Source organism: Panthera uncia, chromosome A2, assembly GCF_023721935.1.
Source record: "Panthera uncia isolate 11264 chromosome A2, Puncia_PCG_1.0, whole genome shotgun sequence".
NCBI classification, from domain to species: Eukaryota; Metazoa; Chordata; class Mammalia; order Carnivora; family Felidae; genus Panthera; species Panthera uncia.
Genome location: NC_064816.1, coordinates 7,540,760 through 7,553,034, shown reverse-complemented (window position 1 = coordinate 7,553,034; position 12,275 = coordinate 7,540,760). Strand labels below are relative to the sequence as shown.

Here is a 12,275-nt window from a genome sequence, read left to right as displayed (position 1 = left end):
GACGCCCAACCGACTGAGCCACCCAGGCGCCCCGAGCTTATTGTTATTTTTAAATAAATATATATTTTTTAATTTCTTGGGCTTAATTTTTAATACCAAGAGATATTGACAGTATATCAATAGCTAAAACACTAACAAAAGCTCTTTGGGATCCTCCATTTTTAAGAATGTAAACAGGCTAAAAAAATGTAAAACAGGTCACTGAGACCAAAATGCTTGAAAACCACTGCCTGTCTTACAGGGAAGGCTAGAAGTAGACCAGCAAAGTCAAGTCTGAAAAGCAGCCTCTAAATATATCAAGTGCCTTATAGGACCAAGGTGATCTATCTATATATGGCTAATTGCCTGAAGAAAAACAAATACTGGGAAGGAAAGACATCATCCAGAGCCTCTATAATTTTTCATTCTGGTATCCAATGACCAGGCATACCAAGAGAACAGAACAAGAGAATGAGGACCAAAAACTAAGAGAATATTAACAAAAAACAAATACACTGAACACCCAGATAGTGAAAGTGACCAAAGATTTACAGTATGTACAAGAAAAAGGGTAGAAAAAATGTATTTCAAAGAACTAAAATAAAAAAAATAAGCAAAATGAGATCCTAGTACCGAAATTAAGAATTAGAAAATCAGCTTAAATGGCAAAGAGAAGATTAGAACTGGAAGATGGATCAGTAGGAAATGTGAAAATGAAGCAAACAGAGAAAAAAGGATGGAAGGAGAAAGAGAATGGGGCAGAGGTAGTGCTTAAAAAGACAGTGCCCAAGAGTCTCCAAAAACTAGTGAAAGACATCAAGTGCGGGGAAATAATGTAACCTTATTAATGCAAAAAATAACAAAACAATTTAAAAGAACATTCAGGATAAAGAGAAAAAAAATGACAAATTTAGACCCACAAAGATCAGTAATTACATTAAATGTAAAATGGTCTCAATATTGTAATTGAAAGACAAAAATAAAAGGTCAATCTGACTAAAAAACAAATGCAAAATACATGCTGCTTACATGAGACAAACGTTAAGTAATAAGGACACAAAAAGGTTGAAAGTAGAAAGAAAAAAACATACTGTACAAAGATTAACCAAAAGAAGACCAGAGTAGCTAAACTACTATCAGGAAAAAAAAAAAAAAAAAAAAAAAAAGATTTTACGGCAACCTGTACTACTTGAGGAAAAAAAAGGAACCCTTTTTATTATTTATTTATTTAAAAAAAAAAAAACTTTTTTTTTTAACGTTTATTTATTTTTGAGACAGAGACAGAGCATGAACAGGGGAGGGGCAGAGAGAGAGGGAGACACAGAATCGGAAACAGGCTCCAGGCCCTGAGCCATCAGCCCAGAGCCTGATGCGGGGCTCGAACTCATGGACCGCGAGATCGTGACCTGAGCCGAAGTCGGATGCCCAACCGACTGAGCCACCCAGGCGCCCCAAGGAACCCTTTTTATAGTGATAAAAGGATCAATGCAACAGGAAGATACAACAGTCCTAAATCTGTATGCACCTAATAACACAACGCCAAAAAACATAAAGCCAAAACTCAGAAATGGAAAAAGAAATCTACAATCAGTGATAGGAAAAGCAGATCCCAACCTCCCCCCCCCCCCGCCCCATTTCAGTAGAGGTAGGCAAGATTTGACCAATATGATTAACTAACGTGACCTAATTCTTAATACAACATTCTTCTCAACTGATAAACATATTTTTTTCAAGTACAGAGAGAACATTAACCAAAAGAGATCACATAGTGGGCATGAAGCAATTGTCAACAAATTTCAAAGGACTGAAATCATACAGTGTATGTTCTCTGATCACAGAAATAAAGTAGTTTGCTGATTATGCTATATTTTGAGAGAAAAAAAAAAGACTATATATATATGTGTGTGTGTATGTGTGTGTGTGTATGTGTGTGCATATTTGTATATGCCCATTTAGATATAAAACTTCTGAAAATATATCTAAGAAATACTGTTCGCCTGTAGGCTTTCAGTTTATACTTTTATGATTTTTGAACCATGGGTCTATATATCAGTTCAAAAATCTCAATTAACATCAATCAAAATCGGTTCACCAAGAATCAATTCATCTAACAGCAGTTTGCATGTATCGCACGCTTACTGTGTGTTAAAGCACTGCACACGCATTGCCACTTTATTCCCAACAACCCCTGTGTGAGAGCTCTGTGTGGCAGCAAAAGCAAGAGCTCAGAGAGGGGCGGCGGCTTTCCTAGGGCTGCAGAGCTTGCACAAGACCTAACAGGAAAGCCCACGCCCCCCTCTTGTCACCCCGGAGGAGGGCCATGCCTAGTGCCAACTGTGATAGTGCCTTGAATGCCCCACTTACCACCACAGGCTGCCGGAAATACTCGTCCACTGCAGCGCCTCGGAGGGCTGACAGGTCCACTCCATGGAAAGACGGCTGGTACCTGCAGAAAGCCCCCATTCCCACAGCAAGGTTACCAGTAGCAGGAGAGACAGGTGGGGCAGGCTGCCTTCTCTCCCAGCTGGCCCTCAACGAGCCCAAGTCTTTCGGGTTCTACTGAGGATGCGGAAAAAAAGAGAAGCGGGGCCGTCCCTGAGAAGGCAGGACACCCAGGTCACACTCACCAGAAGTTGGCCTTGGTGAACTGCTCCATGTAGAGCTGTTCATCCGTGAAGGGTGCCAGATGGACGTCACCAATGGTGGGGAACATGTTTCCTGGGAGTGGGGGGCAGGGAGGGGTGCTGACGTCAGGGTGGAACATCCCAAAGCGCCTGGCAGAGCTTCCAAACGGCCCCTGGATCCCCAAGCCTGGGACTTCCCAGCCTCTCATTCATTCATTTGTGCATCCGTGTGACACAAAGATACGGAGCACCGTCTCTGCCACCGGCCAAGATGAGCACTTGACGTGCACGGTCTCGTGAAACTTGGCCGGCCAGCCAGGGAAGCAGGAAGGCCTGTCCTTGTGTTCCATTACCAGGGCTGGGAGGTGGGAAGGCACCCGCCAAAGCCTCGGGGGGTAAGCAAGTGGTGCCTGGGGTGCAGCCAGGCCTCCGGGTCCCCGCTCAGCCAGCCAGGTGGTGCCTCTCGAGTGCCGCTGTCCACGGACAGGTGCGCGGCCAGGGAAAGCGAAGCAAAGCACTCTGGACAGGGCGAAGGCAAGCCCTAGAATATGCCGTCAGCGCCTCAGATGAGGCCAGAGGCTAGGTGGGGGGGTACAGCTGAATCTCGGCCTCCGGCAAACAGGTGAGCCACTTGGCCACCCTGGTCTGGCACGTGGGCTGACACGAGAAGGGGGGTTGGCCGCGGTTCTCCCTCCGCGTGCCTCCGCAAACAGACGGAGGAGTCCCAGTCAGCGGCAGAGAGAGCCAGGGCTTGGGAGGCCCCACCCCCCTGGGGTAGTCTAGGGCCCCAGGTCACCTGGCCTCCAGATGTGGGCCTCCCTCCTTCCATGCAGGAGAGGGGGCCCCTGAGGCACTGGCAGGAATCTGCCTCCTCTTCCAGCTAGAAGGCTCGGCTACAGCCACCGGGATGGGGCGGGGGAGATGCCTGACTGTGGCTCGGAGGCCACACTCCAGGCCGCGTGGCCAGGAGGAGACTGCCAGCCCCCAAGGGCGTTACGGGAAAGTGCCCCTGCTCCGGAGGCACCTAAACGTATGTGGCTGGAGAGGGGATTCCCTTCAATCCACTGAAGAGCATGTTGGGATGGATGAAGACACGCAGGCTGGGGGTAGGAGGGCAGTGCGGCCGGCCCGGCCCGCAGCCTCGTCACGGGCGGGCTGCCCGCCGGAGCCTGACGCCCCTCTGTGCTCGTGCCCCATGAGGAGGAGCCCATTCCGCTGGGGCACCACCCCCGGCTGGCTCAGTCTATCCTACAGGACAGGAAGGGAGGAGAGGGGGTCCAGGACACCAGCACCTCCCCCCCGCCCCCCGCAGGCAGCCTGGCTTCCCACACGCGCACCCGTAACACAGCCCCCAGCGGCGGGAGTACAGCCTGAGGCCAGTCCCTGCAGCCCAGACCCAGGGAGGCCAGAGGACCAAAGCAGGTGTTTCCCCACAGAACCACCCATCCCCTGGCCCCCACGAGGCCTGCCAGTCCACCAGCTTCCCCTGTTCTGTCCCACAGCTGCTGCCCTGGCCAGGGTCCCCCTGTGCCACACACACCCACGCGTGCACACGACCCCTTGCTCGCACAGAGATACTCAAAACACACACACAAACCATGAACGGAAACAGAAATACCAGCAGACGTTCCAGGCCGTGCACATAAACCCCAGGGACATGCGTAAGTATGAACAGCCTGCGACCCAGGTGTGCGGACAGCCAGGCACAGTGACACAGACAGGAGGCCACAGAAGGGCAGGCCAGACAGCGGCTCCCTGACGCCCGAGAACCCCCAGCCCGCTCTCTCACACACACGAACTCCCTCCTTCGTCTCCCTGGCTCGGCGGAGCTCAGGGGCCTGTCACGCCAGGATGAGGTCTGTGGCGCCAGGAACGAGGACGGAAGGCTGGCTCCTCGGGAAGGTGCCCGGCACAGAGTACCTTCTGCACCTGCCACAACCCCCACTCCCAGCTAGATACTGTCCCCGCGACACAGGACCTAAGACAGCAGAGGCGGCCCGGAGGCTGTCCGGGGGCAGGGCAGGCGGAGGTCTGGCCCCGCACCCCTGCAGCCACGGCCGGCGGGGGTGGGCAAGGGACTGGGGGTAAAGGCCCGGATGCCCCCGGCACCCCAGGCTGCCAAGGCAGGCAGGCAGGGCACAGGATCACAATGGTACCAACTGAGCAGCAGCCGGGGGCCCTGCGGCGGGACCCCCTGTGGCAGCCACCTGCGCCGGCAAGGACACTCACCCCCCGGCCTCAGGTATTTCTTGGCGTGGAGGTAGCTCTCGAGCATGCGCTCGTTGAAGAGCATGTAGCCCATGGGCTCCGAGATGATGATGTCCACCTGCTCGGGGAGCGAGACTTCCTCCACCTTCCCGGGGATGACCACGATGCGCTCAGTGAGGTTGTTACTCTTCACCAAGACCTGCGGGCGCGTGGGGGGGCGGGGGGCCCAGAGGCGTCATGGGGGTCCCCGCACCCAGCCACACCATGAGTCGTCACCAGACCCTTCCTCTCGGGGGCGGGCTTCCACCCACGCACGGCCACCAAACCCCCGCCTCTCTCGTCAGCATCCCAGCCACAGCCACTGCCAGCCACGGCCAGCCACGGCCCGTGAGTAGCTCACGGCAACCTCAGCCCTCTCTCGGGGCCTTTCCTGCCGCGGCTCCCTGGTCCCCTGATGTCACCTCCACCCTTCGAGGACAACAGCTGATGGGAGTAGGCAAGACGAGGAGGCTTTGCTACAGCCACCAAAGCTAAACTCGGACACACCCTCCAACCCGGGGACTCCGGTGCTAAGAAGGTGTCCTACACACGTCACCGCACACGAGAGGGGACAGAGCGTGGGGGGTTCAGCAGAGCACGTGTTTGCACTGCGAAGACCGAAGCGGCCCGAAGGTTGATGACAGCCCAGCTGCATCTAAACGGACAACGGTCCCCGGGGCGAAGGGATGCCCGGCAGCCACTCGAGAGGGTGAGGGAGCTCTTTACGTGGGGACACGGAAAGTCCCAGGCACGCGGCACGGGGGGCCGGAGCACGGCAACGTGGCAGTGTGCGGTCAGAGGACGCAGGCCGGCTTTCGGAGCCCCGGGGCGGCCCTGAGAGCCCCGCCCCCCAGGTCTCCCTCCCTCCAGAGTGGGGGGCCAGGCAGTCGGAGGCGGGGTGGGGGAGGGAGGTAGCCTGGCAGTTAACCCTTCACAGCGTTTCGGTTCTGAACCTCGTGAACGAAGGTTTCAACGCACGGAAAACGAAACGAGGAAACGACAGCGTAAACGAAAGGAAAGCTTGCTGTTACCCACACTCCACAGAGGCGGGGAGTGGGGCTCGGAGCGGGGCGCGATCCCACCCTGGTCCGTGTGACCGCACGAGCTGCCCCCCGGGGGCAAGAGGCCGTCCGCCCTCTGAAGACCTCCGACCTGGCTCCGACCCCGTCACGGAGGGCACACACCGCCTCCCGTCCAGCAAGCCCGTCGACCCGTGGTTGCGGGAGACAAGAGACCAGAATAGAGAAGCGCTGCGCCCGGGCTCCCCGGATGTGGGGGTCAAGTCTCCCGGCGGGGCCAGCTTCCCCAGGCTGGAACAGAGCTCGAGGACAAGCTGGGGTCCCCGTGGGCCGCTCACCTCTGCGTGCTGGGCCATGGTGCTGGCCTCCACCGCGTAGATCTTCCTCGCCCCGGCCTGGGCGGCGAAAAACGAGAGGATGCCAGAGCCACAGCCCACGTCCAGAACGATCTGGAGGAGGAAGGGGGCAGTGAAAAGCGGACACTAGTGAAGTGATGGTGATCCTAACGGATGAGCACGTCCCCCGACGCTCGCTCCCCTGCCGAGTGTGCTCCGTGCCCTTTGGCCCGCATCCCAGCAACAAAGGCCGGCCGCCCCCGGGGCTGGAGCACATGGGCGCCCCTAGCTGGAGTCCGAAGGCGGCAGAGCAGGATTTCTGAAGGCGGCTAGGATGTTAAGACCATTACACGCCCTCAGGGCGGATTCAGAAAGGACCGGTTTGGGCTATGATCAGTCTACGCAGGCAGCGTCGTGGACTCCAGGCATGCCTATAGCTTCTCTGGGGATGAGCACCCGCTAAGGATACGTCGGAGTCCAGCCAGGAGCCCCTCTTTCTTTTTAGGCACGAGTCTATGCTACTTGGTAACAGTAAAAAGATTTTAAAAGCGACTAAGAAAATAACCAGACAAGTTACAATACATCCGCGTGACTTACTGGCCTGTCCCAAGACCTCTCGTTATGGGGGGGGAAAGTTTTCTGCAGGAGGAGTACACAGAAGAAGATCCTATTTTGTAAATCCGTTAATTAATCAATTCCAGATTATATACGCCAATGCACGCATAGGGGAAAATCTGGAAAAAACCCTTACTGTTGGCTCTGGAGGTGAATGACGGAGGCTTTCTGCGCCTACATCACACACACTGGGTTTTCACAAAAAGTAGACTTTGCTCTCGTAATCCGAAAAACTTAAAGATGAAATCAACGAGCAAAGAAAAACACAACTGGAGACAACCGACAGAGCGCGGGGGACCTGGAGCCTGGGCGGAGGGGCCCAGGGGAGGGAGGAGGAAAGCAGCCGCTCCCCTGGCCAGGCCCGCTCACCTTGTCCTTGAAGTCCGTGTGGTTCTGCAGGATGGCGCGCTGGTAGGTGCCCGTCCGCACGTAGTCCTGCATCATGTTCTGCTGCTGGGACAGGTAGCCGTAAAACTGGAACAGAGACACGCCAATGGCACAGGGCACGCGGCGGCACAGACGACCGTGGCCCTGGCTGGCCCTGCGACACAGGAGGGCCCACCGTGGGCACAAACCTCCCTTGGGAGGCTGCACCCCCTCTACCGACCCAGACCCCGCTGGCAGCTGCCGGCCGCTCCGGGAAAGGGAGTGGGAAGCCTCAGGCAGCCCCCAGGAGGGTCACCGCCACCATCACCGTGGCCAACGTGTGCAGCCGGGTGCTGCCCAGACCTGGGCGCCACCCAGGAGAAGTCAAGATTTGCCACAGGAGGGGTTCTGGGATTGGGGGCCGCCTGCCCCATCTTAGGGTCCCCAACGAAGCAGAGGTGTAGAACAGACAGAACCCTAGAACTCAGAGCGCCAGGCGGGTGAGGTGCTGCGGGGTCTCTCTGTAAGACAACGGGCGATCGGGAGGCAGCGTGGCACCTGGGCAGGGGCACAGGCTTTGGCATCAGGCAGACCTGGCTTCCCATCTTGGCTCTGTTGCATAATAGCTGTGTGACTTGGAGCAAGTCACTTAACCTCTCTGAGCCTCAGTTCTCTCATCTGTAAAATGGGGACAATAATAGTACTTACCTCCTAGGGTTGTTGGGAGGGTCAATGCATCTGCAGGTGTAAAAGCGCTCAGACCAATGCCTGTTCGGTACGTGATAACTGTGCTACTGTTACTCAAAACGCCTGTGAACCTGAGCTTCACCTGCACTCAATTCCTCCAGCAACCCTCCTAGGCAGACCCTGGCATCTCCGTTTCACAGATGAGGAAACTGAGGCCCAGCAGGCGAAGGAAACCTGCCCGAGGCTACGTGGCTAGTAAGGGGCAGAGCCAGGACGAGAACCCAGGTGGGCCTGCCCTTTGCTGCCCACCCGGTGGCGGCAGCCTGGTCGGGGTGACGCGTACCCACCTGGAAATACTGCACGGCGGAGGACTCCTCTGTGCGCTCGCTGAACACCGACCGCTCCAGGGTGTGGCCCCGACAGGTTTTCAGGATGTTATAGAAGGAACAGAAGTCTGGAAGGGGGAGGCCAGGTCATCGGTGGGCATCTCGGGGGTGGGGTTCCATCTACGTGCACACCCCGACTCTCCTAGTTTGAGCATGCGTGCTTGGTGATCTCTTTGTCCCCAGACCAGTGCTGAAATTCACGAAGAAGGGCAGCCAAACCCTGCCACTTGGTGGCCGGCACGAGGCCGGGATTTTGCAGTCGGGGGCGGGGAGCGTGTGTGTGTGCTCTGCGTGGCCGGTGGGGCCGACGAGCCTGGCCGAAGCCTCGGGAGGACACGCGCCCGCTGAGCCAGGGTCAAACCTCACAGACTGGCCCGAGCCCAGGAACCGCAAGCACCCCTACAGGGTCTGTGTGGGGCCGACTGGGAGGGTGTGGGCGGCTACCCAGCAGTAAACGTATTTAACAACCTGAACTACACACCTAAAAATGGTTAAGAGGGTAAATTTTGTCATGTGTATTTTAACCCAGTGCCTTAAAAGTAGAGCAGTGTTTCTAAGGCAAGCTCTTAAAAAATTACAATCTGCAGTTTGGGAAGCTGAAAAAGTCCTGGAGGCGGATGGGGGCGACAACGGTGGGAGCTCGCGCGGTGTCCCCGGGCTCTACGCCCAGAAAGGGTTAAGACGTTAAATGTCTGTTATGTGTACTTTACCTCCATTTAAAAACCGGTGGAATTAAAAGGGAAAAAAGCCAACTATAAATATTCATGGAGTCGAAAAAGACTAGATTGACACCAGCTCCCACTGCTCACCCCTGGGGTGGTGTTTTAAACACTGACTTCGGGTGATTTACGTAAGTAAAGAAAGAAATGGGGCGTAAGACTGCCTCCTGCGGTGGAGGGGGTCAGTCACCTGGCTCCTTCCACCCCACCCGGCTTCCTCCTCCACCGGGGCACCGGGACTGCTGCGGGGGTGGGGTGGGGGGCTGGCGGCAGAGGGCGGGCAGCTTCTCCACCTCTCCCAGCCCAGCCACCAGGATCACCGACGTCACCTGCAGTGACCAGGCCTGGCTGCTGCACCAGTAAGCGGTCTCCAGCCCCAGGCTCCCCACCACCTCCTCTGCTGACCTCCACCTGAGCCACCAGCAGTCGCCTGGGGCTCTAAAAACCCTCCTCGGGAACCGGAAACCACCTGTATCCACTTGGATCCGGGAGCAGGGTCCGCACAGAACCCTCCCGTGGCTTCTCTACGTGCTCGGAACAGAGCTCTGCCTGCCTCGGCTTCCGTCTCACTCTCATCCTCCGCTGCCCCCAGACTCGCCCCCAGGCTCCACCAGGAGACCTGATGTGCACCCAGGCCAGGTGGTCAGGACAGGCCTCTTGCAGGAAGGGAGGTAAGAGCTGAGCCCAGGAGGACCCAAATGATTCGGCAAGGGAAGGTCTGGGGAGGAGCGTTCCAGGCAGAGAGAATGTCCTCTTCCCACGAACGTATCTCCGCATGGGAGTAATTTCTGCTGGCTCCCCGGGACAGACGGATGGGCCGTGACCGAACAGGGCTCCGGGTCCCCCGCCAGCCACGGCTGACGGATCTCTGGCCGTGTGCCGCCAGGACGGAAGGGACACGTACCATTGGGAGTGGCGAACTGGATGAGGACGCTGTTGCAGCCCAGGGTGATTATGAAGGACTGCTTGCCCACGCGGCTGCACTCTGTCTCTCGGGACACCGAGCACTTAAACACACACACATCTTCGTCTGCAAGAGGAGAGAGGGGAGCATGAGCCAAAGGGTCCCGGGGCCGGCCGAGCAAGGCTCCCCGTGGGCTAAGTTTGTTCGAGTCATGTCCCCGCCACCGCCACCCCGCTCCTCACAGCCCCCAGGTTCTTCTGAGGCTCCCTAAAACCCGCCCCGGACCCACTGCCGCGTGTACCCCGCCTGCCCAGCCCACGCTGAGGAAGAGGGGACGGCCGATCGGGCGGCAGTGACACAGGACAAAGCATGTCAAGCGGAGAGGACCGCTGTCCACAGAGCGACCGAGGCCGAGGGTGGGGGTGGGGGGTGGCCAGGCGCCGTGGGGCCGAGCAGGACACCGGGGCGCGGGGGCACCTCTGCCAGGACCTTCCCTCACGGAGCACCTCCTGGTGCCCAGGCCCCCGCTCACCCAGTGGGCGCTGAGGTGGGAAGAGGGCCGAGAGCAGGGCCACTCTGGCAGGGTCGGGGGGGCTACGGGAACCCAGCTGAGCGAGTCTGGCATTGATTCACCAATGCCCCCGTCACACGGGGAGATCACCGGCCCTCCCAGCTGGCAGGGGCGGGTGGGAGCCAAGCCAGAATGCCCGGGGGCGCCTCTGCTTCCTTCGCCTGAGCCCTTCCCTCTTGGATTCGGGTGGCGCAGTGAGTCTAAGCGGGGCCCCGGGAGCCGGACGGCCCGGGTTCGTGTCCCACACGCACCACTCGGTGTGTGATTCGTGCAGGTCACTTAGCCTCTCTGAGCCTCGGTTTTCTCATCTGCCAAATGGGGCTAACGGTGGGGCAGGCACAGGGCCCGGCACACGGCGAGCACGGCATCCACGAGCCGCCACTAATTACTGTTACCGCTCGTTCCTTCGCCCTCAGTCAAACGGTGAAACTTTGCGTCACCAGAAACAGGCCGAACCGACACGCCCGGAGGCCCTGGTGTGGTGCGGCGGGACAGACACGGCATCTGTGTCGCATTCTCGGCACAAGTGTCCACCCTGGTCCTCTTGCGACGGCTCCAGACCGTGGGGTAGTCGGTGAGACAGCACGCCTGCTCTCCTCCTCAAAGCGGCAATGCCAGGAAAGAGGCGAATTTTGGGGAGCCTTTCCAGAGCGAGGGTCACCAAAAACATGTGACCCCAATGCCACCGGTGCCCCAACTGGAGCCTAATGAAACCTTTTCACAAGCTGTTAGGGACCATTGGGAAACTGAGTGCGGACCGCGGGTGTGACAAGGTTAGATGACATACGTGTGACGACAGCATGTGGGTCCACAGAATAACGCCCTCATTCTTCTAAGAAACAGGAAGTACTAAGTGAATTCTTGTCACGTCTGCAACTTGCCTTAGAGTAGCTCATCAAATAGACAACTACAAACCACACGTACAGAGAGCAGCCCGAGTACCAATGTGGCCAAGTGTCCCCGTCGCCCCAGAAAGCCAAAACCATCTTGAAAAAGAGCAAAGTGGAAAGACTCACCCTCCCCAATCCCAAACCGACTTTGAAGGTACCGTGATCAACATGGAACAGTACTGGCAAAGGAGAGACCAACGCAATAGAATCAGAGTCAAATTAAAACCTTGTTTATAATCAACTGACTTCTTTCATTTTTCTTAGCAATCTCTATACCCAACGTGGGGCTCAAACTCATGACCCCGGGTTTAAGAGTCACATGCTCTTCCGATTGAGAGAGCCAGGCATCCCCGTCTTTCAACAAGGGTGCAAAGAGCATTCAATGGGGGGGAAGATGGTCTCCTCAGCAAATGGCACAGGGACAAGTGGATGTTCACGCGCAACAGAATGAAGCTGGATCCTTACCTCACACCACATATGAAGCCTGACCTGAGTACAAGAGCTAAAAACTGTAAAACTCCTGGAAGGAAACAGAGGGGTAAATTCTTCCTGAACTTGGATTTGGCAAAAAGATTCCTCAAGGTGACATCAAAAGCAAGAGTATCCAGAGGAAAACTAGATACATTGAACTTCATGAGAATTGAAAAGTTTTGTGCATCATAGGACACTATCAAGAAAGTGAAGGGGCGTCCGGGTGGCTGTCACTTAAGCGTCTGACTTGGGCTTGGGTCGTGATCTCACAGTCTGTGAGTTCATGCCCTGCGTCGGGCTCTGGGCTGACAGCTCGCAGCCTGGAGCCTGCCTCGGATTCTGTGTCTCCCTCTCTTTCTGCGCAAACCCCCCCCCCCCCCACCGCCCCATCACTCACACTCTCTCTCTCAAAAATAAATAAGCATGAAGAAAAATAAAAAAAGTGAAGATGACCTAGAGAAC

At 56.4% G+C, this 12,275-nt stretch overlaps 1 protein-coding gene across 1 annotated transcript in view; it reads right to left on the bottom strand.

The window, feature by feature from the left end:
* CARM1 (coactivator associated arginine methyltransferase 1) overlaps positions 1 to 12,275 on the bottom strand; it is a gene marked incomplete at its 5' end in the record, with an annotated part of 39,189 nt that overhangs the window by 4,441 nt on the left and 22,473 nt on the right. The window contains 7 exons of the mRNA XM_049639406.1: positions 2,344 to 2,425; positions 2,607 to 2,697; positions 4,833 to 5,010; positions 6,208 to 6,318; positions 7,189 to 7,293; positions 8,220 to 8,326; positions 9,882 to 10,007. Of these exons, the coding sequence (XP_049495363.1) occupies positions 2,344 to 2,425; positions 2,607 to 2,697; positions 4,833 to 5,010; positions 6,208 to 6,318; positions 7,189 to 7,293; positions 8,220 to 8,326; positions 9,882 to 10,007 (800 nt within the window). The remainder of the gene's footprint in view (positions 1 to 2,343; positions 2,426 to 2,606; positions 2,698 to 4,832; positions 5,011 to 6,207; positions 6,319 to 7,188; positions 7,294 to 8,219; positions 8,327 to 9,881; positions 10,008 to 12,275) is intronic.